We start from the raw sequence: 26,683 nt of genomic DNA on the forward strand, positions 1-26,683 counted from the left end.
TGTAGATGGTCCAAACAGCTATACACTAAGTCTACAATGAAGACTTGATAAGTAATGTATACAAACAATTGTATGATACATGTTGAGCTGTGAGAAGGTCAGGATGAGATAGAAATATCCTCATTTGGCTCTGGGCCTGGTGCATCTCAACATCTTTACTATATCTCTGTGACTAGTCACACATTGTAGATGGTCCCACCAGCTATACACAAAGTCTACAATGAAGACTTGATAAGTAATGTATACAAACGTTCGTAAAAGACATGATGAGCTGCCATAAGTTCAGGAAGAGATAGAAATGTCCTCACTTGGCTCTGTGACTAGTCACACACTGTAGATGTTCACACAAACCACACACATAGTCTACAGTGAACACTTTATGAGTAATGTATACAGCATTGCTTTAAGACATGTCAAGCTGTGTGAACGTCATTCAGGGGAGAAATAGAAATATCCTCACTTGGCACTGGGCCTGGTGCATCTCAACATCTCTACTATATTAACTATAAGGTACTGTATTAGGTTAACTGTAAGAAAGAACCACGAGCTCCTAAGTTCGCCTTAATAATTACTTGGCTTGAAATACCTACTTTGTATGGTCCCCATTTCAAAGAAAAGTATTAAAAGTATTAATAAAGAAGGAATTCCGTATCATTTGATTTTATTTCATATATCTCTGTGACTGCTCGCACACTTTAGATGGCCCCACCAACCAATCCTTAAGTATTGAAAGAAGATTTGATAAGTAATATTTACAAACAATTATATGAGAGGTGTGTTGCATTTAGTTAAAGTTTTACGTACATGCCAGCTTTATGATTTTATGAGCAGTATGTTTAGAAAAAATTGCAATACATTCTGTAGAAAATAATTATTGTAGGACTAGTACACAAGCTAATTCGAGATAAATTTGACAACAATATCACTAACAAAGGATATCAACTACAATGACTCCCTCACACCACCTACCGATTCTACTTATCACTACAACCTCATAAACAATAATTCATCCTTACAAGTACAATACTCTCCTACACTTCTCGACTGGAAGGCAATGTTCATTCTACCCTCGTAGGTATTTCAAAACTCCTAGTCAGGCAGTGTAGGTTTGAGTACCTACTCTCTGAACATTTATATACTGATTAGCTGTTGCCTGACGGCTTCGCCTGACCTACTTTTGGTTTTTTTTTACTATTATAAACCCGCTGAAGTTGTGACTTCACTATGGGCTAAAATAACTTTTTGCATTGGTTTTCTCATAAAATTTTTGCAAAGTATTAGATAGTCTATCTCAAAATAGCATTAAGTAACATAAAAAAACCTTAATTTTGTGACATAATATCACATATTAAATGTGATATATTTTGCTCTCTGTCGCTATATCTACCTGATTTGATATTATTGTTGAGTTTTTGTCATCTCTTTCTTTTATATTTCTTGAGCTACCAATACTAACATTTAACTTTTTTACCTGCGTTCATAGCAGGCAGTTCAGGGAAGTTTAATCTTGTCAAGCTGTAGCATATTATTAGACATTTTTGAAACACTTTCAAGCTACAGACTATGCTGTAAGAACACAAAGGCAAATGTAGTGTAAGGTTTACCTGTAGGGTAAATTGTATATAGAACGATCGCAAATCTCTGAAACTGTATTGGCCTACAATATCCGAAAGTGAAAAACAAACTTTAACCAGTAGCTCTAATTGTAGGAAAAGGACGCAACACATCATAGCGATAAATAACAGAATATCCAGCAAATTAAAGGGTGAGCCGGTACAGTACAAAGATGAACTGTACTGATAAAATGTTTGCGGCAGTAAAGAGGATTCGAACCCATGACATCGCTGCCTTGGCCCGAAGTGACGTTACCGACTGAGCCACTGACTCACCAAATTTATGCCTGTATAAACTTTAAACAAAAACTATCCCTAATTTTACAATAGTTTGGCTAATGGTAACAATTAATACTGTACTGAGATCATGTTTTGGAATAGAAAATTTTGAATGTTTTTAGGAGGTTACATGTTTTATTTTGTACTTATTTTTTAAGAAATAGCATGAGCAATAACTCCTAAAATGTAATAAAGTGCTTACTTTAAGCACTTATACAACACTTTATAAACAGCTTTTTTTATCAATTTCTGTATTTTTATTATGTTAACCTACGACCGTTTTTTAAAGTAGCCGTTTCAGTACAGTTCTTTCTCATAACAGCATTATTTACTTTCATAACAGCATAGTTTTACTCATAACAACACAGGTAACGGACCAATGAGGTTGAAGGATTGAGATGAAATTGTAATGATTCGAACTTCAACTAATCAGCTGTTCAAACCAATTTAATTGTTGAGTGGTGCTATTAGTGTTTCGTACAATGTTTCGCTGCATCACTGTCAGTGGCAATGAGAGGTGATAAACAAAAACTTCTTTTAGAAGCTAGAAGTAGTGATTTTTAGTAATTAAAACACTGTTGTAGGTAAAGTAGTGTACGCAACTCACGTAAATAGTGTTAACGACACTGGTAGAAGTTTTTAGGGCCCTCGCCAAGGCTCGTACCTTAAATTTTCTACTCATTTTGTTAACACTATCTTTACGCAATTGTTGCGTAAACTACTATAAATAAACTGCTTTATAATTAAATAGAAAGTTTGGTAATAATATTTAAATGGGAACTGCCTTTGTTTCCAAAAAAATTACAGTTTTGACTTTAAACTGATTTCAATAAACCGAATGAGATGAAAAGAACTTTAAAAGTTGTAGTAAATTTTATTCTGCACAAAGGATTTTTCATCAGATTTAAGATAAAAGCACTGGTTTAGCTCATACGGACCAAAATAAAAAGGCTTGCATAGTAGATTTTCAACAAAAATCGCTAAACCCCATTAAATTTTGAATTTTGTAATTTTGTCTTATTGCACATCAACACCATACACAGACCTTCTATGTCAAATTTGATAATTCGAGGCCGTGTATATACGTCCACAAAAGATTAGTACAATTTCGTACCTAATCCATATTGCTATTTTTTACGATGCTCTACCTGTATTGACTTGTTTCTGCCTCACACCACAATTTAGTTTAACACACAATTTTTGGCAGTTTTGCTCGTCTGAGTAGATATTCTGACCTTAAATTTAAATTGCTGACTAGCAAAAAAAATAGACAATATTGGCAAATAAACTAACTTCTTTCTTTTCCTGACATCGCCTCTTATGATTAGAGTTTACATAGTCTAGCTGAAAAAAAACATCTCAGTTGATGAATTAAGGATTAAAATTAGAAAAGCATTTCTCAAAATTAAAACTAAATCCAAAAAACATAGTTTTAAACATGAATTTATATGGAAATGGCATTATTGGAAATCCTGGAGAAAGGCATCCATAATTTTATCTTATAGTTTATAACTGAGATGTTTATGTCAAGTAGAGTGTAGAAAATGTCCCTGATTCACCCAATAAGGAGAAATCGCACAGAGTGATGGTGAAAATAAACTAGGAAGCCAGTATGTAACCTCGTCTATTAAATCTGCTAATCAAAAATATCTATTTTAGACCACAATACCAATAAACTTGGAAACAAATATGAGTAAAACTAAACGTTAGCATGTAGCCAATATTAAAAAAAACAAAGGTAGAAAGTCGTGTGTTGAAAAGTAACAGAATAGTTAATGATTGAAATTGTACTAATCTTTTGTGGACACCCTGTATATATTGAGGTATAGTGGTCGTCTGTCAGTCAGTGGTATTTACCATTTATGAGATTGAATTTAAATTTGCATAATTTGTTAACGTCAAAACTTTGATAGACTTAAATTAGAGATTGTATTTCAGCCTCTTAACCTATTTCATAAATTTAATTTGACAACTGTTATAAAATTGATAGCCTTCTTTGTTGGGTAAGCAACATCAAAAGAACCTCAATAAGTCATAAAATTTAAACACAATTTAATGTATATCGTATTATTAACTACAGTAATTAAAAAATCAGACACCAGACTAAATTTACTTCCCTAAACATAGTACCGAGATGACGATTGGTGATTTGCCAACATTCCAAGTCAATTTTTACCCAGCCTTCTCTGCCGACACTCTGCACACTTTATAAGCTGTGAGCTCCATGAGGGATCAGCAATTTGTCGCACGTTGGGCCGAAGCCAGCCAGACTTGTTTATTTTCACATTTTGCTACTGAGCATTGAAATTGTAAGGAATTCAAATCACCTTGAATGGTTGTTAAAATTAAATCTCAGGGACTTTGAATGTCAGTTTATTTATCACCGTTTATGCATATATGGCTCATGTTACTTTGGAAAACTATTCTTCATGATGTAAAATAAGATACAAATTTAACTTAACAGCATGCCTGTAAGAATAGTTTTCCTTTTAAGCATGGTCGAATAATTGTCACAAAAAAAACTAAAAAATGTTTTTGCCCAACAATTAGTAGTCCTATGACTTAATCAGTAACCAAGCATTCTCATAATATTTTTACACTCATCCCTTATTCCAGGCATTAATCAGATAAGTCAAACAGTTTTTATTGAAACAGAATTCATGCCAAAGTATTGCCATAAACAACACATTTTATCTGTTTGGATGTAAACATACTTTAAGGGTAACTGGAAAGCTCAATCTATACTATTATAATTACAGATAAAAAAGTAAAAATAATTATTTAATACCGATGGATTGAACTTACCAGATTCTGTGTCGGTGTTCTCAGCTTCCTCCTGCTGCCTACGAACCCTCTCCGCTGGAACAAACATTTGCAAATTAATATTTTACTTCAATTCTTTTTCCTTTTGTGTTTGTTACAGTAGCACTCATAACTGTTCATTGTTGCCGTTGTAATAAATAATTTTCTAGCTACAGACAATGTTGTAAGAACACAAAGGCGAATGTAGTGTAAGGTTTACCTGTAGGGTAACTTTTACTTTTGGCAATGAATAGAGCGATCGCAAATCTCTGAAACTGTACAGGCCTACAATATCCGAAAGTGAAAAACAAACGTTAACCAGTAACTGTAAGGTATAGTTGAGGATTAAGTAGTGATTCTCAATGTTTGGCGGAACCAACGGTTATTTTATTTAAAAAAAAACGGGAGAAGTTTATACGTTTCCTGCAAGTTTCATGAATGGACTAATTTTTATGTTTTCTTAGGTGAGTTTTACCTGTACTAAAACTGAAAAATTAAAACTATACACAATCCCTGTTTATTTTTATTTTTTTTTTTACACAGATATCCTTCAATATCAAAATGTCTATGACAATCATGTTTCGATCAACACTTACTGTGAAGGAAAACAGAAGTGATCTGTTTAAGAAATTCAACATTGTCTGTCGGCACAGAACAGGTTTTGTGAGTCTTATATCTACGGTTCAACATGAGTTAGGTATCACACACAGATATCACTACAAAAACACTCAAGACTAACACTGAAAATAATTATTACAATAGGTTAATCTATCAAATTGATGATAAGGCAGGGTTATCTCACTAAAGGTTTATCAGTGGGCTCCATACAGGTGCTGTCAGTATGTTCAGGTGCCAAGAACCAAGCGGTACGGTATGGTGAAACACGTATTTGTAATTGTGCAATTATGTTAACACTCTAAAACTATTCGCCATCGCTACGTTGTTCAAAGATTTTTCTCAACCCTATTATTCTTAGCATTAGTTTATTACAATGAAAATACTTTACAAAACAACTTTGATTAACACTTTTGTGTAATTTTATTAATAAGAGCATTTATTTCAACAATCAAAAATAATTTGTTGATTATAAATGTATATTTACAGTAAACTATACATTGATAAGAAAAAATTTGTTTGGTAAATTAAAAAAATATCGGTTACTTATGTTAGTTTCTAAGATTTGTGATTAATTAGTAAATGTTAGACAGTTTTATAGGTACTTTGAATGTATTTTAAAATATTACTTTTTTATAACACTGAGATCTGTTTGTTACAAAACGAATACAGAAAAACTTAAAACAATAACTCACAATTTGTTTGACTTTGAAATTCAAACAAATTAAACATACTAAAAAACTTACAAAAAATATGTTTAAGATGATGTATAAACAAATTTATACAAATGAGAAAACACATGGACAGAGCAAGACCACTTTTAACAAACCCTAACTTTAGCGGTAACTGAAGTTGCCAAATTAACAAAGCAGAAAGACGATGAACAGTGCAACTTAAGCAAATAAACTCAACGCCTCCACATTTATTCTGTCAAGTTGAACAATAGTGATAGAGTGGGAAGACAAGTTTGAACAGAAGTTGAAAGCCTAATTGAATTTAACAAATAATGATATGTTGTATAAACATGTAAAGCTATCACACTTAGTGCAAAACATATAACTTATGTGAAGAGTGGAATAATATGAGCGTTCTGAAATATTGTACTATACCCGTTGTGACATTTGGCAATATATTACTATATTCTTCTGAGCAGCATGAAAATAATAATATAATGGAAGAATAGGCAATAATAATCTTATTGTTGTATTATATAGTTATTTGTGTAACTAGTGGGCAAAGTGGCACTTTGCTACAAACGAGAGCAATGTTTACGAGAATGTTTACGGAATGATCTCGAGTGCAGCAAAGGCCTTTTGCACTCGTGTTACACATTATTATTTTTCCTACAGTCACCATAAAGCATATAAATAATTAGTCTTTCAAACACTATACAACACGTTTTTAGGTTCAGCTGGCAACACAAATAGGTGCCCTAGAGAAAGTAGTACCCGGTCCGTATCACTCCGCTATTTTTCCTCGGCAAGAAATGTGCTCCGCAATTTGAGAATATAGTTCCGTATGTTTTTGTAATTTGAAGTGGTTTCCGCGCCTAAAAAAAATGCTTTAAAGGTATTTTCTTGTTTATAAAGATCGTAGGAATGTTTTAAAAACGTTTTAAAGAAAAGTACAGAAAGTTCAGAAATACCGAAACTATAAACACGAAATGACATGTTAAATCGTAGTTATAATAGTCTATCAGCTGCTCATAGTATTATTATCTTTAAGTGTTGCCAACCTATTTCCAAGCGTACACGGATTACGTGCATAATAGAACCACGCTGTTTTGTGTTGTTTCGTTGGAATCCTGATGTGCGGCAAAGTATAAACCGTACAACAAAGTATAAACCGTACGGCAAAGTATAAATATGCAGCAATTAGCAGCTTTCTGTACTATAAACAGTACAAGGAAGCCAACTTTGTTGGGTGACTGTAGGAAAAGTATTTTTTTTATGAATTTGTTAACCTGAAATTATTTTAAAATATAAGTAAGGGAATGTAATAAACCCATTTTACAGAAACTTAGCCTAAACAGAATCCGGTACTTTCGTATTATACGGAGGCCACTCATTTTACAGCGCGCTGCGGCGGTTAATTAGGTTGGGTGATCATAAATGTTTGTATGAAAGTCCTCTTTTTGTTATGAATCAAACGATACCAGATGAGTCATAACCGCCACAGTGCACTGTGTAAGGGTGGCCTCATTATAATACGAAAGTACCCAAAATCCTCAAGACAGCTGGGCAACCTTGAAAAGCTAGCCATATAGGGCCTTTATGTAGAAGAAATCCTTGTTGATATGAACGTAAAAATTATTTTTAGATAACTATTTTATGTTAAATGTTTATTGTTTTTAGCGGAGTAGTCCCTTATAGCTATTGTTACCTCTTAGGTTAACTCTAGTTTTTCTTTCAGTAATTCAGGGTTTTTGGTAATCCAAAACTCATTTGGTACCGTAAGTGTCAGAAGAATATCAATACAAAAACATGGCTACCCAAAAAATTGTTATGCTACTTTTACTTTTCTTAACACATAGGTTAAAGTTTATATTATTTTCGGTACTTCAATGTTTTTGTGACATGATTTTCGTAAATCCAACACTAATCAGTCAAATAAGTACGTTGAACAAGCACTATAACGCCACACTCACTTGGCTACCCAGGCAATTTTTATGACACCTTTCTAACTTTATAGGTTTACTTGAGCATTATTTTCGAAAGCGTCCTATTATCAAGCACCAACTTATTGAACAACCAAAACACCTACCATGTGCCAGGTTGAGGGAGCTGGGCTTGCGTCTCTGCTCAGGCATGATCCGTTCCATCAGTTTACTGATGCGGTCGTTGCCTTTCTCCTTCTTGACCATCGGCCCAGGACAGCTCTCATCCAGAACCTTTACACAGGCTCTGTGGATGTTCAGCCCACAATCTGAAACACAAGGAAAACATTATCTCTCAGTAACTGCTTCAAGTAATAAAGTTGTATCACACAAAATAGTTTTCTAATAAAGTCCATTTTATTTTCAAGAAATTCAACTAATGTAAACATAAACCATAACAAACAATACTAATAATTAATACACAACAGCTGTTATGTCACATTCCCCCCCCCCTTTTTTAAGGAACAAAGTCTTTGTATTTTGTTGGAGGCTTGGAAGTTCTTGTAGGCCTTTTCTGCTGTACTTCCACAATTTCAGGTTCTTTTCTCTTGCTGTCTTGAAAATTATGTCCGTATGCTGGCCTGAGGTGAATTCTGTTCCTCCTATAGGTCCCACCTTCGGTTTCAACAATATATGAGTTTGGCATTTCATGTTTCTTCAAAATTCTTCCTTGGACCCAATCTCTTTTCCCATTCTGTACATAAACAGCTTGATTGTCTTTAAGTTCCTTGAGACTGTGAGAATTCTTATCATAGTAATTCTTCTGTTCTACCTGTTTTTTTCTTAAGAGTTTGAATTGTATCAGTAGTAGGGAAAAGGGGTTTGAGAACTTCTTTTGGTACTGGAATTACAGTTTTCAATAGTCTTCTTATCAACATCTGAGCAGGAGCTTTCAGATGATATTTGGGAGTGTTATTATAATCTACAACGGCCACATTCAAATCTCCTTTTGAATTCATAGTTTTTATAAGCATTGATTTTAGAGTTTGGATGGCTCTCTCTACCATGCCGTTTGATTTGGGGTAGTATGGAGATGATGTTTCATGTTTTATCTGGTAATTATTCACATAGGCAGAGAACTTAAGGCTGTCAAAGGGAGGGCCATTATCCGAGTGGATCTTTTTTGGCAATCCATGTGTTCTGAGGATTTGAGTTAAACTGCTGGTAACAGATTCAGCATTTGTTGTATTCATTTTTTTAATCTCTACAAACTTAGAGTGGTAATCAATTACCAACATGTGTTCTGCTCCTTTGATTTAAAAAAAATCAATGCCAATTTCTTCCCATGGATTCTCAGGTACCGGGTGAGGTTTAAGAGGTTCTCTGGTGTTAGATCTCTGGAACGCTTGACAAATTTTGCACTGATTAACTAAGCTATTGATGTCTTTCATCAAACCAGGCCAATAAAAGGCCATTTGTGCTCTCCTTTGGCAAGAGTTAATTCCTTGATGGGACGCATGAATTTGATGCAAAATGTTGGATCGAAGGCTCTTTGGAATCACAAGACGATTTCCTAAATAAATCAAACCCTCAAACTCATGTAACTCGTAACGGCTAACCCAAAACGGATGAGCTTCAATGTCAGTTTTATTTTTGTGTTCAGGCCACCCATACTCAATATAGTATCTTACTTTTTCTAACTCCACATCTGTATTTGTTTCTGATTTCAGCTTTTGTAATATGTCATCATTTTCGTACACTACTAAAGAGTACACAACCTCCGCACCATTTTCAAGATAATCCGTATTTACATTGTCATTTGTAGGAGCTCTGGATAACGAATCAGCGACAAACATTTTCTTTCCTGGAACATGAATCAGTTTGAAGTTGTATCTCATTAATTCCATTACCATTCGTTGAAGTCGTGGAGATAAATTGGATATAGGCTTCTCAAGAAGGCCAATAAGAGGTTTATGATCAGTCTCTATGACAAATTTCGTTCCATATAAGTAATAGTGGAATTTTTTACATCCATTTAAAACCGCTAGAAGTTCCTTTTCTATTTGGCTATATCTTTGTTGAGTAGTAGTTAAGGCAGAAGAGCTATAGCCAATTGGATGATTTTCTTGGAGAAGAACAGCACCAAGTCCATACTTGCTTACATCTACAGATAGAACTGATGTCTTCTTGTTGTCAAAGTAAGCCAACACAGGGCTTTTGATGATTTCTTCTTTTAAGTCCATAAAACTCGTCTGCTCAACATCTGTCCACACAAAACTTTTATTTTTACTCATAAGTGATCTTAGCGTCCCAGTTTTGTCTGATAGGTTATTTATGAATCGTCCAATATATGTCACCATGCCTAAAAATCTTTGAAGATCGGCTTTGTCTTTTGGAGTTGGGTAGTCTTGTATTGCTTTCAACTTCGATTCAACTACGGATATCCCTTGTGAAGTTACTTTATGTCCAAGGTAAATTACACTTTCAGCACATATTTGACTTTTATCCTTAGACAACTTGAGTCCAAAGCATCTAGCTTTTGTTAGAAACTCTTCCAATCGTTTGTCATGTTCTTCTTTAGAATTCCCGAATATGAGAATGTCATCTATATACGAAACTGCTCCCTCTAAACCAGATATTACAAAATCCATTGCTTTTTGATACACTTCCGGAGCGCTATTCAATCCATACGGTAGTCTGCAGTAACAAAATCGGCCAAAAGGGGTAGCTATTGTACATAATCGTGAACTTTCTTCAGTCAGAGGTATTTGTAAGAATGCCAATGAAGCATCAAGCACACTGAAGTATTTTGCTCCTTCCAGCTTGGAGAAAATCTCTAGTGGGGTTGGCATTTTATAATGCTCTCTTTTGATGTACTTGTTTAACGTTCTAGGGTCTATGCAAATTCTTACTTTACTATTTGGTTTTTTCACAATCACTATGGGATGAACCCAGTCAGTTGGTTCACTTACTTCTTTTAAAATACCTTTGTCAACCATCTTAATTATCTCTGTACGAACCAAATCGTTCAATGCCTGAGGTATAGGTCGTGCAGAACAAACTTTTGGAATAGCTTCATCCACTAGTTTAATATTGTATGTGGTTGGTAATTTCCTTAACTCATCATCAAAAACATCTTGGTAATCCGATAAAACGTTGTTACTTTTATTTGCTACTTCATTTATTCTGGCAATAAGGTTCAACGTTTTACATGTGAAGAGTCCAAGAATAGGGCAAGCCTCACCATTCACAACGTAAAATTGTTCTAGAGGACTGGTTTGATACCAGAAACTCTACAGTTAAGTAAGCATGTGCCTAAAACATCTATATCATGGCCACTGTAAGACTTAAGGCATTTACCAGTAGGATTAATGTTTGAATCAGTTGAGATTTTCCAAAAAATGTTGTAAGGAATAACATTTACATCTAGACCAGTGTCAAGTTTGAAAGAAATTTCTAATCCATTTACAATACGCTTTTGAGTCCAAGAATTCACGGAATCTACACTAACAATTGTTTCTATACTAATCAAATTTTCTTCAGAGGCTTTAAAATTTTCTTCATATTCTACAGAATTTAACCTTGCTTCTTTGCAAGCTTTTGAAAAGTGGTTTAATTTGTTACAGTTGGTACATCTTTTCCCCCAAGCTGGACAGTTTCTATAACTATGGCTAGTCTTACACCTAAAACAGGTCTTCTTAATTTCATTTTTAGCAGGCCTGAAATCATTATTCTTAGCTGCTATCTTATGAATTTCAGGACTAGGATGATCGTGATGGTTTTGAACAGAACAACTTTCTCCCATGTTTTTAACTTGTTTTTGACTCTCTTCCCTAGCCTTAGAATAGTGAATAGCTGTATCAAGCTTTAAATCAGATTTCATTAGCAGCCTTTCTTTAGTCATCACATCTTTGGTTCCAATAATAAGCAAATCCCTAACTAAACTATCAAGGTTCACCGAACTGACATTTTCTTGCCTGAGTTTTCAGGTGGGTTACAAATGTGTCAATTGGCTCCTCTGGTCTTTGTCTCATATTGAAAAACTCATATCTGTTTACAACAGTGTTGACTTTTGGCTTAAAGTAGTCATCAAAAGATTGAACAACATTATCTAAATTATCCCTATCTGTATCTTCTAGTTTGAAGTTATTAAAAATGTCCAAACAATCATTCCCCATTAAACAAAGGAGTAAGGCAACTTTAGTTTTACCGGGCTTTTTAGATTTCTCAGTAGCTTCTAAATACAAAAAGAACTTTTGCTTGAATCTAGCCCATTCATCAAAAGTGTTCTTGTTCAAATCTATAGGTGGTGGGGCTTTCAAATCCATAATGTGTTGTTCTAGGATGAAATAATAGCTATATGGTTTTATATTACCTTATTATTTTGACCGCTGCCACCAGTAATAAAGTTGTATCACACAAAATAGTTTTCTAATAAAGTCCATTTTATTTTCAAGAAATTCAACTAATGTAAACATAAACCATAACAAACAATACTAATAATTAATACACAACAGCTGTTATGTCACACTTCACACTACAGACACTAGTCTTTTAGACGAGAAACTCTATCGACGATCACTCTAATGACGAATCTCTATAGCCCCTGACACATGGAGCTTGTTGCAGCAGCTAGTTCTTGCTGCGAGAACCAGCAGCTTTAGTCGCTAGTTCTCCAGAGCGCTAGAAGTCCTGTCAGACGAAGCTGGAGAACTAGCGCTACAGCTTACAAGTCTGGGGATGTAATTTGATGTAACTACACACTCCGTAGGTAACAAAAATAATTTTGGTATTAGAAGTGATATTTTGTCAATGATCAACCGTCATAGAAGTAAAAAGTGCTACAAAAAAATTAAATATTAATAAATAAAAACACTACTATTTTGTATCTACTACGGGCATGTAAATTAACTAATTAAAATCGAATAAGTTGTGGTAGGCGTAAGGACTTTATCTTTCATCAACACAAAAATCACATTCATTTAATTAATATATGTGAAATGTAGCAATCGTAACAACGAGCAAATTATGACAATGCGTGAAAAAATTTCTAAACATGAAAGTTTAAATTTATTTTTTATTAGTTTAAATGTGTTCAATTAATTTAAATAAATTCATTTTTCTTAATGCTAGAACTAGCACAATACTGTCAGGCAAATACAGCTGGGTGGTCACATGACCTGAGTGACTCTTACAAGTGACAATCGCTTGTAACATTAAACTGTTTAAAACCTCCAGCGGCTGGAGATACCAGCTCATGCGAGTGTTTCTAGCAGCTGGAGAATCAGTCACACGATGCTGGTTTTTTGCTGGTTCTAGCGGCGAGAAAACCAGCTCCGTGTGACAGGGGCTTAACCAGAGGGAATTATTACAAACATATCATCTTCCACTTCACTGGAAGAGAGGTTGCTGTCTTGTTTCCAGGCCTCTCTATTTCCAGAGTTAGATCTTTAATAAGACCGAGTAGGCCGCGGACTAATGGATAATTTTTTTTTTCCTATAGTCACCCAACAAAGTGGGCTCCCTTGCATAGATTGTAATACAGAAAGCTTACTTTGGCACACACCAGTATTCCAACCAAACAACATTATACAGCAATCTTTTATTATGCACGTAATCCGTGTACGCTTGAAAATAAGTTGGCAATACAAAGATATTACGACTAGGATCAGCTGGTAGTGTTTCCCATTTCGTTCAATGTTTGGATTTAACCTAACCTAAAAAGGTGTTGTACAGTGTTTAAAGGACTAATTATTTATTATTTATATGATTTATAGTAACTGTAGGAAAAATATAATGTGTAACACAAGTGCAAACTGCCTTTGCTGCACTCGAGAAACTTTTTACAATCGCCTACGGCTCGTGCGTAAACATTTCTCTCGTGTGCAGCTAAGTGCCACTTCGCCCACTAGTTACACAAATAACTAGTGTATTATGCTTTACTTTTTTTTGTTAACTGAATATTGTAATTAATGATTATTGTTATATTAATCATGTTACCTATACATCATGTTACCTCATTCTTAATTTGCAATTATATTATTACTGATGTAGCCTGTAACAGGCTACAAAATTGAGCCATACTTGGACCTACCTCCACTCTCTTAATCCACCACCTGCAATCTCACTCCTCTTTTTCCTACATCCCTTCCCACCTCTATTCACATCCCCTTAGGTCTTCCTGTAAGTATCCTTCTCTGTTTCATCGATTCTATTTACTTAGACATTCTCTTAAATTTATTTACACATCTTCAAAACGTATAGTCTGGTGGTCAGTAACCTACATTCTAACTTTTCATGATACTTTGCTGAGCCACATACATTGTGGATAGCCAGGACTGCCAAATCTCAAAACAAGAATACCTATACTTTTGTACAGCACCTAACTGTAAATGAATTCATAACTCAAGATGCTGTATCTTCAGTTCTTAAGACAATTACAGTCCAGTCAGGTTGGAGTGACAGATGATAACTCACCAGAACACTGATACCCTTGTGGGCCGATGCCCCATATGATGAGCTGACAATGGTTGCAGTACGTCACAGTGTAGTAGTGGTGTGCCACAAAGTGATGTCCACGAGCAGTCACCTACAACATCAAATCACATTAGAGACACACACTCCCAACTTGCAAAGACTTTTACTGTAGTCTTTGGTGGCAAACCGACCATTAGACATGGGGTAGTATAATGCAATAATATTACATTGGATTATCAATATATCCTTGTAAAAGTAAGGAATCATCAGCTAACCCCTCTAATCGTCGCTATTGATTGTAGTGATTGCTGATGTCGACTTTGAATGCTGTACGATTTTGATACTGATAGATTATGTTGATTTCAATTTTTCCTGATCTGATATTATTATGTATATATAGCAAATTAGCAAACAGTGATAGAAAAGAAAGCTGTTAAAAACCACTAAGAAGATTGATAAATTATTCACAGAACAATATTGAACAGTTGATATATTGAACACTTTATTTTATACTTAGTAATCTACAATCGTTAAAAATAATGATGTTAAGGATCTAAAAAATCTAAAAGTTTGTATATCCTTATTACTTGTGAAATTAGACTTTTTTAAATAGGGATAAATATTAAGATATTATTGCAATTGCAAAAGAGTCTGCTAAGCTTTTGAGATTAAAAATTTACAATCGCATAAGATAAATAATTTGAAATGCTGTCATTTAATAATATTTTGAGATTTGATCCAAAGTAACAAATTATCCGTAATCATTAATCGATGATTCCTTGATACCACCAATGTTGTTGGGTTTGATGAATCAAGATTCATAATCAGCTCATCCCTTTTAACCAGTTTCATCCTGAGAACTAACTTTGAACACAGTTATCATTTGTGATTGGGAACGGCTATTAGTTAGTTCTTAAAATAAAACTTGTCTCTATTTTTGGCAAACTTGTATCTGAATCAATTAAAGAGGAATAAATACCTAAGACATAAGACATGTTTATTTCCAGGAGACATATTACAAATGTATTAGAAGAGTCAAGCATTTTTCATGCAGAGCAGTTGTCAAATTGAGAAGTAAGTTACGAAGTGTACTGTGAAGTCTACGAAAAAAAAATTGCATTTTAAGTTATTTAATTATTGGTCTTAAACTAATATCACAGAGTTTATCACTATCGAGAAGTAAAAACAACCATTTAAAAGTTAGCAAAACATTACAAAATTAGACAGGTTGTACTACAATGAAGGCATAATAGTTTGACAATGACAACTAAAAACATAACTTTGATGAAGGAAGGTCTAAAAAGTCTTTGAGTTCGTAAAAAGGATTAAAACTTTGACGAAGGAAGGTCTAAAAAGTCTTTGAGTTCGTAAAAAGGATTAACAGCTAGCCATTGGAACACTTTATGTTTAAAAGAATTATATGGGAGAGAGAACATACATGTAGTCATCTTATTGATACATTGCATGCCCACTATTTCATAGCTTTTCTTAGATTTCTCCAGTCTAACATAGGGAATGTCAAGTTAATTTCTGAATCAAGTATTGTGCTGGTGGACATCTTTGCGGCAGTTAAAAGCATTTAAATTCTTAAAACTAGTTAACAATAAATTAAAAATATACATGTTAACAACAGTGAGAATTTTAAAATCAATAGAAATTGGTTTATGGTGTTCAACAACATCTACTTTGGCTATTATTCTTAGAATCTTTTTCTGAATTACAAGAACCTTTTTTACATGTGGGCTATTTCCCAAAAAATTATTCCATAGCTTACTGGTATAATACCTTTCTAGATTTGCCAAGAAGTTTGGCCTTCAATGACTTGTCCTTTGAGACAAAGGTAGGACACCGATCCAGCATTGAGGAGAAGGATTGTGAGCGTACTCCAAACACTTTGCCCATGACAGTTCCCAGCGCAGCTCCTGTCGTGAACCTGCGATCGTCCACTACATCCTTGTCGATCTCCTCTCTGCGGAATAACATAAACATTGATTATTGACTGTTGAAGGGAAAATTATCAGATAGAAAAACGTTTTGAGTAAATGCTATTTGGAACATAAATTAATCTGAAACGTAATATGTATTTGAGCCAATTAAACCCTGTTATAATTTTGAGACTGTAAATTTAAACATACAAAAACAGATCTTTACTTTTGCCAGTTAAGAGATATTTCAGATTACCATGATTACCACAACATAACTCACAGGAAAGGCTCGAGCTTGGGTAGCAAGATGCTTTCAACGATCTTGATCTCCTTCCCCTTGTCATGTATGCTCTCGTCCAGAACGGAGTCCGGAGGTCCAAACAGTGTGCCCAGTCCTGCCGTCCTCTTCTGCTGGAAGTCCGCAAGCTGTTCATTCAGATCTTCCTTCGCCCGGTTACGTGCCTTCCAGAACACCTGCAAATGGAACAGTGGCTATTAGAATAATATAACTCAGAGATACAAATATAATTCTGTTAATATTAAAGTGTTCCATAAGTTCGTTGAGATTAATTGGTTAAATATTTTGGTTTGTAAAAAACCGAAAAAACATAGAGGGCATTTTGGGAATAACCTATACACAAATATGATGGATTTTTTTCGTAACTTAGTGCTTGTTCAGTACAGTTCTGTAAATAGCGTAATTAGTAGTCTCATCATCAATCATCAATTTTATTAACATTTAATTAACAGTGTGCATAGGTTTTCAACATTTATTTGTATATTAGTTACTTATTTTAAGTCTGTAAAATGTACTCTACTCTACTCACACACACACACCACGGCAATTCCCCTCCCCCACATTCTCCTTAAAATCATACGATGCCTACGTCATATGGCGTGATCTATCTCTGTCTCTTTCCCTCTCATGGAAAATTCAAATTTCCCCACCATGATTTTATTCAGTTAGCGTCTAAAACCTTCCTCGATCGGACGTATGTGCCGCGCCGCGCCGTTTTTCTGGCAATCTCTCGGTCTTTTGACCACCTCGTGGTGGAAGTGTCCCCACTTTAAAACCTCTATATCTTAATCAGTGAATAATAGTACTAAATTCCCCATTTCGAAGTGTGTAGTGCATCTGAACTTCCAGATCTTCTTGTGTGTCCCTCAGCGTGGTGAGCTCACCCAATCCCCATTCCCCCTGCTACTTTCCAGTGTTAGATTTTCTTATTGAAAGGTATGTGACACTGTTTTTTTCTAATCTCTATTAACTCTCATATCGAACAGTGCTTGTAATTTCAGCTATGAAATAGTAGTGCAGTATGACAAAAAGGATGGTTCATCACTCGATCAAAAAGTATCTTTTTGACCCTCACTTGTGTTTTGTCTTAATCTTTGCCTCGGTCGTTAACATTAAGCTCGGACTAAAAAGAATCATTTTAGAATAGATCCTTGTGACAAAATATATTATTAGGTTTTTTTTTATGATTTAAGTTTATTTGAAGAGTGAATGGAATCTAAGATCAAAAGTGGTTTGGCTTTACACAGTCTTCATTGCTCAAATTATGAACACCACATTCCTCTTAGTCTTATCTAATATAGGCCCATAACAATGTAGAATATAACAACAGTTTCAACCAATGATGTTATTACACAACCAGCACTTTTAGATGATGTAAAGTGGCTAAGCTTTTATTTATATTTTTGAGTCCTATTAAGTGGCTTTGACAAAATGAAAATCAAGGACTCCTTCCATTTGTGACAAATTCTGCATTACCAAAATGTGGTACTAATAGAAAGTGATTGATTACATTGTTCCAATAAACTCCACCAAAACTGATTGATACAAACCAGGCTAGGTTATAACATCCAAAGAATCTGGACAATTATTACCGTATTAACAAAGGTCATCATCCTATCAAAAAGCCCTCATTTGTAAGTTTGATTTTCAAAAAAGTTATTTTTGTCTAGTTTTTCACAAGGCCTTACCTTTCGCAGTATCTCTTCCTTGTCAGACTCGTTTTGTAAAACATCGTCCACTTCTCTTGCGATGTTTTCATCTACATTTGCAAGCCGAAGAGGCTGAAAATAAAAGTACATTTGGTAAATTAAATCAACTACATGGACAAAAATTACATCGGTAAAACTTTACATTTTAAACTGATGATTCAGAGATGTTATACTTTTAAATCTTCAAGGCTTAGGCCTAAGACACATTTTTCTGATTCCCTCTACTTCTTGGTTTTACTTAAACAGGGAAATTATTTCTTCCAAAATCTACTATAAAATATGTTAAAATTTTTTTATAATTTCATTTTTTTTTTTTTGTCCTAAGGACTCTAGGCACGAGCCTGGGATTGTTTTTCACATTACTTCAGGCTAGACCTAGGGGTTGCGGCATTATCACTTAGATAAAATCCATTTGTGACTTGGCGGGGATCGAACCCGGGACCTCAGGGAGTGAAGTCCCGTACTCTAACCACTACGCCAGCTCGCTCCCCAACATAATTTCAATTAGTATTGTTTTGAATAAATCGATTGAAAGACTTATTTCACTATAGGTTCTATTGGGTGTTTCAATGTCAACCTATTCTACTGTCCATCAGAGTCTATCTGTGAGAAATTTATCTGAGCTGCAGAGCAATAAGATTTGTTTAATACTTTGAAATATAAACTCATACTCACCGCGCCAGGGACTAAAAAGCTAGAATGGATCTCATAAGCCCACTTCTTCATCTCTTTAGCATTCCCAACTTTGTACAGATCTGTCACTAAGTAGAACAGCTGAAAAATACACAACATTTAGTGCAAAATGAATTGTGAATTTAACTCTACATTTTCAATTAGACTAGTGTACTTATTAACTTAGCTTAGCCAAAATGTAAAATGTTACGGAATTCCAGTTTTAATAAAATAAATATCTTCATATCTCATACTTGTATAGAATGGTGAATGATGTCTTTGGCAAGGGTTTGAGTAGGGAGGGTAGCACAGGTGCACGCAGAAGCACTGATGATACAAAACCTTGGTAGTATGTGTGTTCTTGACCAAAGACAATACAATAATAAATAATGCCATAGGGCTGTTAGAACTACATCCATAAGTCACTTCCGTCTACTCCTTGGTTTGCACAAGGTTGTGCAAGGCAGTATAAGAAAAATTTATGAATACTAAATTTAACAATAAAGATAAGTTTTTGAAATTAAATTTTGAGTTGATGAGGCAGGAAAAAATTGTTTTGTTAGGCTACTTAAAACAATTAATTAATTTTGTGTTGTGTTATATTATTATATAGAGTAGGGATGGTCAAGTCTCGAAATTTCGGGAAATTTTTGGGAAATTTTAAATCTCCTTACACGAGACGAGATTTCTTTTTGGCCGAGATTTTTATCAAGACAAGAATAAAAAAAAAAAAAAAAAAAAAAAAAAAAATTAAAAACGCCTGCAGAAAGTCAATGCAATACCCGCAATACAGGAGCGTGTTGTAGTTGCGTTTCCTTTGCGAAGGCGTTCTTATTTAATTAATTCTATAAATGTAAATATTACTTTAATTATTTTAATAATATTACTTTAATAACATTTGAGAAGTTTTGTTAAGTGTAAGCAGTGTGAGGAATGTTTTATTACTATAAAAAGTCAAAACAAGTAACCATTTTATAAAAATTAATATTGCATTTATTTTATTATTTATTTTATTTTAGGATAAGTTGAACTCTATCCTAACTGATATCACTATGTTTCCTAATCGTAGGCATTTTTAATAAGTTAGGCGTGATTAATAAAAAAATGTTATGCTTATGTTTTTTAATAAAAGATTGTAAATATTCTTGCCTATTATCATTATTTTTGTATTTATACAGTCATCTAACAATGTTACAAAATCAGGTAAAAATTTTGAACGTGCATTTCCCGTTGTGTATGAGAAGGGAAATCCCGTCTCGATCTCGTCTCGAAATTTTATGAGAAATAAAAAATCTCGTCTCGTCTCGTCTCGAACTAAAATTTCAATCTCGTCTATCCCTAATATAGAGTTAAGCACATTGTGTTGTTGTTAGGAGTATTGTATATGGAAGGGGAGGGGGTGCTAATTGGCGAAATGTTAAAGTATGAAGAGTGTACCTAAAGGTCAGTAGTGTACCTTCTAACACCTAAAATCTTAGAAAATAATTATAAACCAGGAGAAGAAAAATAGATGCGCCTCAAGTGCATACAAAGTAAGAAGAGAACTTCCAATAGCGGACTATACTGGTTTTACCCACCAGACTGGAAGGTTCGCTGTTAGAGATTACGTAGTTCATGAACACTGCCAGATGAGCATGGCTGTTCCACAGTTTTGAGAGACTCTTGAATGGTCCATGGTCCTCCAGCTGACTCTGGTACAACAGACGACGGTTAGCAACAACACACAGAGGGAAGAGGGTTGATTTAGACAAGTTTTTTTTTTCATTATTTGTAAAGAAGAAACCAAACAAAATAATCTAATTCTAATTAAACCTCGTCATATTTTATTTCAGATTGAAATGTGAGAATATGAGTGAACGGATGCGGTTAAACTCAACCTAGTAAAAGTTTTAGCAACTAAGAGAGGAACAAATTTTATTATTTATATACATTATATTCCCTATTGTTGGTGTTAAACGAATGTGCTAGCTACGGATTAACCCACACTTAACCTTTAAAACGTGAGAGGATGCATGCAGAAGCTTTTTTCCGCATCATATAATCATACAAACGTATTCAGTGTCACTTGATTTTATCACATAGTTTAGTTTAGTTAGTTTAGTGGTTTTTAAGATCAGTGTTATGGATGGACTCCATAAACCACTCAAATTTCCAATTACCGCTGATTTATGTTAATCAACTGTTAAATTACTTTACATGTTTTTAAACAGATCTCATGAGTAAACTGAATAAGCTCATCAAGTTAAGATCAGTTTTGTTTAGCAAAAAAAGTAACAATTTCTAAAAGGAGGCCACATGAACCTCATTCCTCTTTATTTTAAAAGCTGTTTTAAACAATTTGTCCATAATCTTTTCTGCAAAGAGGTATTAAACAGTTTGTATCGTTGCCAAAGGTTCTGGCAAGCCGCTGAAACACAAGTTTAAAATTGAACTTGAAGCAAAACAGTTAACTGAGTTTATGACACATTTTCACAAACACATTAAACCTAAAAGCCTACATTGTCATTAAATAAGATTAAAGCAAGATTGAAAGCTACGAGAGTGGGATAATAAACCACACAAGAACGAGGCTGGTTATTCCTGAATTACTCTCAATTTAGCATATTTAATAGCTGCTAGCTTTCCATGTCAACATACATAAATTGCAGGTCTGAGGTTATAAACTTATCACACAGTTGTTAATTAAATTTCCATCATAGAAAATGTGTTCATATAAAATAGTACAATCCCTAACTTGATCGTCCTGATGAATTGATTTATTGTTCAAGATTATAATTGAAAGCAAATTCAAATAATTCTTTTTGAAATATGAAAATTAAAAGAGCCTCACAAAATTAAGCTGGGATTAAATTAGTTTTTTATGTTCCTTCAGAGAACAATAAAACTATGTTGTGTACTTATTCTAAAGACAAATTTGACACTGGAATTTCATATAGATAATATACAAAAATTCATCACAATTTGAAAAGTAAGTAATCTTGTTCAACAATTATTTTTCCTACAGTCACCCGACAAAGTTGGCTTCCCTGTACTGTTTATAGTACAGAAAGCTGCTAATTGCTGCATATTTATACTTTGCCGTACGGTTTATACTTTGCCGCACGGTTTATACTTTGCCGCACATCAGGATTCCAACCAAACAACACAAAACAGCGTGGTTTTATTATGCACGTAATCCGTGTACGCTTGGAAATAGGTTGGCAACACTTAAAGATAATAATACTATGAACAGCTGATTGACTATTATAACTACGATTTAACCTGTCATTTCGTGTTTATAGTTTTGGTATTTCTGAACTTTCTGGACTTTTCTTTTAAACGTTTTTAAAACATTCCTACGGTCTTAATAAACAAGAAAATACCTTTAAAGCATTTTTTTTAGGCGCGGAAACCACTTCAAATTACAAAAACATACGGAACTATATTCTCAAAAGACGGAGCACATTTCTTGCCGAGGAAAAATAGCGGAGTGATACGGACCACGGGTACTACTTTCTCCAGGGCACCATTTGTGTAATTGTGTTGCTAGCTGAACCTAAAAACGTGTTGTATAGTGTTTGAAAGACTAATTAATTATGTTTTATAGTGACTGTAGGAAAAATATAATGTGTAACACGAGTGAAAAAGGCCTTTGCTGCACTCGAGATCATTCCGCACTCACCTGCGGCTCGTGCGTAAACATTGCTCTCGTGTGCAGCAAAGTGCCACTTTCACCACTAGTTACACAAATAACTATTGTAATGATGACATTGTAATACTAATAAAAACTGACTATTGTAAATTACACAAATAAGAAAAGTTTGTAAGGCAAAAGTAAAAAAATTACAGACTCATCAATGACAACTTTATATCTTAAGAATCAAGTTTTAGAATAAAAACAATTTATCAAGTAACATTGAATTGTAGCCAAAAAATAGCATAACAGAGTGAGATGTGAGTTTTCGATTGTTTTAGACAAACTGAAAAAAAATCAAGCACTCCTTTAAATACGTCAATGATTGAACAAAAGTTTTAAGTCAATAAGTAAAAATCACTAAATGTATCAGTGTTAGGAAAAAAGTCAAGATACTATTTTAAATGTTTGAGGATTAGTCTCTTATTTTGACAAGGCATTTTAGCACAATATAGTAGAAATTGAATTAGTTAGAGCACCAGGAGGTTATATTACTGGACTTACCATCTCCTGGTCGGACTCGTCTTCCTCCATGGAGATGATGGGAGGCTGAGGGCTGAGTCCAGGGTTGGGAGATATATCTCCTGGAGGAGGCTGCAACAACAATACATCAGTCAAACATTCAAACACAACCACAATGTTAGTTGATAAAAGCCACAGAGAAGAAATGATCACAGAACCCTTTGAATGGAAATTAAATATGGCCCATCTGACACAAGTCACTAAGCTATCAATTTTTTTGGATTTGTTTGGCAAAGTCCGTATGTAATTGGCTGCAGTGCCATTGCTGGTCCTTCTGACCTTCTACTATCCACTAAAAGGTCGCAAATCAACACTGATATTTTAGTCCTAGTGTTCGGCCACTTGGATTCCCTTTAAGGTATTTACAGAAAGTAAATAAAAGAAACGTCTTATAAGACTTAAAACTTACATTTACGCTTAATAACATGTACAATGCTGATCAAGAAGTCATTTAAGATATTTCACAAGGGGTCTGATAGCTTTGAGTATTTGATACCTAGATACTGAAGTTAAAGATACTCTTACTACAGTAGGCTATACAAATGTCACCAAAACCTCACCTCCCCTCTAGTGGTGTCATTCTCATCCAATGCTGGGCTGACACTGTCCTCAGTGACAGGGCTGGCTGCGCCGGCCCCACCATATGGGGGCGGAGGAGTGCCGGGGGGTGTGATACGGGGGGAGTCTACATCCCATGCGACACCACCCTTGGACCTCTTGGCAAAGTGGAGCTCGGACATGGACTCCGAAGCTATCAGCCTCTTGGACGCTGTAATACAGGAAACATTATTACCACGGAGAATGCAGGATTGTAATTTTATGAATATTATTACAAGCTATGTAGGTACTCAGTTCCATGCTCATCTTGCAGTACAGGATGTATGGGTGATAGTTGATAGTTGAGGTAGGCCTATACATATTTCTCATATGAGTTGTGCCAACTGTAGTCGTAAAGGCTCAGAACATTATAGCCTACTTATTTCTTTATGTAATTTATTTATTCCTATTTTAATTTTGGACTTAATAATTTGACGTTAGTATCCTAACAATTGAATATTAGTGTAAATAAATAGGTAAATGGAAAGGAGCTTTTCACAATGTGTCTAATTTTTTTTTAGGACAGACAGTTTTACTGAGATTGCCTTTTGAAATACATGGGTTATGAGCACCATGTACTGAACAGTGAATGTGGGACAGAATAGAAATAACAAATATTAACGTAAAGTTTATGTGTACCGGTATACCATACTTATTTACAAATTATAAATAATAGACAAAATAAGTTACGTATCCAAATAGATCAATAGGCTGTTTATGTGTAAAATCCAAATATCCTGATTGGATGGTTTAATCCTCTATCAAAAGAGTTTCACCTATCAAATGTTCCTATAGTTCGGCCGCTTAGAAAACGACCTGCGCGCTAATGCTAAACCAATGCTGGAGGAGGTCGCTTTCTAAGCGGCCGAACTATAGTTAGCAGCCCTGTATTCCCTTAAACTAATGTATTGTTGTTCTTGGACTAAATTCCAATAAGTACTCAACAATAAGTATTCAACACATTTACATAGACAATGGGCTATTAAGTGTTTCAATCATTTTTTGTATTATAAAGGAATGAATTAATGAATAAGTGCTTTACAGTATTTACAAAATATTGTTAGGCCCTAGGCAACCTGAACCTGTATTACAAAGGTACTTTTTTTGACAGATTGTCAAATAAATCATATCGATACCAGTAGTTAATATTTTCTTAAGTAATACATAGAATTTTTTTCAACTTTCAAGTTACAATTGACTAAGCTTAACCATATTGAAACATAACAATTCCCATTGTTTACTCATACAATACTTTAAAACCTGAACAAAGTACACTATCATCATAATAACTTTAACTTACGACTCTTGTCATTTTCATCGACCGAAATTGTACTAAGCTCTCCATCTGATCCAGCTGCATTAAAGAGAATATTGAGTAAGAAAAATGTAAATAGTAATATAGAGGGGCTGATAAGAATGTACTGCGGTTATCTATAACTTAATTAACTATTTCAAATAAGTAACTCTATATACGTACTTTTAAGGTGGGTTTATATCAGATTGTGATTGTTTAACACGGTTTGTAAAGAACAACATGATCAAACGGTCTAAACATTCACATGTGCAGAACAGAGTTCGAAAAGGTTTATAAACCCTCTACTAGATTGATGGTAAACTAAAGACTCGTAAAGTTACTCTGTGTTCAAGGCTTGTTTTGTCCAAAGTTTTGGGAGCTCCAATTAGAGAATTTGTATGTTCATTTTAAAGGTACAATTGTTGACATTTTAAGTATACTAACTTGTGCTGGTAAATGTTTGTGTGGCTGGGACTTAAACAAGTGAGTATTCTTTTGTTACGAGTCAGCCACAAAGATTTTGAGAGAATATATCCGATAAAAAAGAGTAATGTCTGTGTCCATGATTTGTTCTCTGACATGACTACTACTACTAAAAGTCTTCCTACATCTCTTTTAAAACCATCAAGCGTTACGTTTTATGTGAGCACTAAACAAAAATTTTTATCTAATATCATCAATAAAAATAATGGTCTAATAATTGTAGGAATCCCTTAATGCTCGCAGACAAGTGCTCATTTGTCTGAGTGCTGACAGCGTGAGTAGAGGCCCAAATGTAATTTATAGACAGGTCATACCAAAAGAGACAAGGTTTATAGCCCTGCTACCTGACACCAAGCCCATGTTACTCTCCTAGCAATATCAGGGATGCATCAATATTTTAAGTGTATACTGACCAGACTAGATTTCTTATTTAAAATAGAAAAGAAACAAAAGGGAGAAAAATGCTAGATACACTATTAATAATAGACAATTAAAAGCCTTTCAAATATACTAATAACATGGATTACCTTTAGTCTACAGCTCAATGAGTTGTAACTTTTTTTTACGGCCGTTTTCGCATTAACATGCCATTATCAGATGTCTTCGGCTGAAGCAGCGTCGTCACGGTAGAAACACAGAACACGAACTCTAACACATTCTACAATTACAACCGGTACCGTGTGTGAGACAGGCCTGTAAATTTTAGCGAATTTCCCTATAGGGAAGTAGCTATTACCGTAGGTCTCATGGTAAGACTTAGGCCCGGGACCGATTTACTTTTTCATTTTAATGTCCCCAGAGGCCAAAAACACCATTCGTTCAAATTTTTATATATGTATATATATATATATATATATATATGTGTCCGTGAACACGATAACTTGAGTAATTTTTATCAGATTTTGATGAAATTTGGTTTGAAGGTGTAAGGCGGGATAAACTTGAATGAGTTCGCGATCCAGCATGATCGGTCCATGGGAACAGGGTTTTATGGGGGTTTTATGGGGTAAAAATTGGTTTTTCTCACTTTTTACCCTCAAAACACAAAATTTCCCAATTTTTCTCTAAACCTTCTTAAAGAGCTTAAAAAAACAAACAATTCAGTATATCAAAGTGTTTTTGTACGGT

At 34.4% G+C, this 26,683-nt stretch overlaps 1 protein-coding gene across 1 annotated transcript in view; it reads right to left on the reverse strand.

Annotated features, from left to right (window-relative positions):
• LOC129001808 (rho guanine nucleotide exchange factor 12) overlaps positions 1-26,683 on the reverse strand; it is a 421,244-nt gene that overhangs the window by 301,286 nt on the left and 93,275 nt on the right. The window contains exons 9-19 of the mRNA XM_054429256.1: positions 25,079-25,132; positions 23,742-23,950; positions 23,164-23,253; positions 20,564-20,677; positions 18,990-19,088; positions 18,294-18,386; positions 16,588-16,781; positions 16,168-16,351; positions 14,383-14,494; positions 8,073-8,234; positions 4,698-4,751 (exon numbers count right to left, since the gene is read on the reverse strand). Of these exons, the coding sequence (XP_054285231.1) occupies positions 4,698-4,751; positions 8,073-8,234; positions 14,383-14,494; positions 16,168-16,351; positions 16,588-16,781; positions 18,294-18,386; positions 18,990-19,088; positions 20,564-20,677; positions 23,164-23,253; positions 23,742-23,950; positions 25,079-25,132 (1,365 nt within the window). The remainder of the gene's footprint in view (positions 1-4,697; positions 4,752-8,072; positions 8,235-14,382; positions 14,495-16,167; positions 16,352-16,587; positions 16,782-18,293; positions 18,387-18,989; positions 19,089-20,563; positions 20,678-23,163; positions 23,254-23,741; positions 23,951-25,078; positions 25,133-26,683) is intronic.

The sequence above is a fragment of the Macrosteles quadrilineatus genome, unplaced genomic scaffold, assembly GCF_028750875.1.
Source record: "Macrosteles quadrilineatus isolate MER2022 unplaced genomic scaffold, UCM_ALF_1.0 Scaffold_8__2_contigs__length_117827958, whole genome shotgun sequence".
Lineage (NCBI taxonomy): Eukaryota > Metazoa > Arthropoda > Insecta > Hemiptera > Cicadellidae > Macrosteles > Macrosteles quadrilineatus.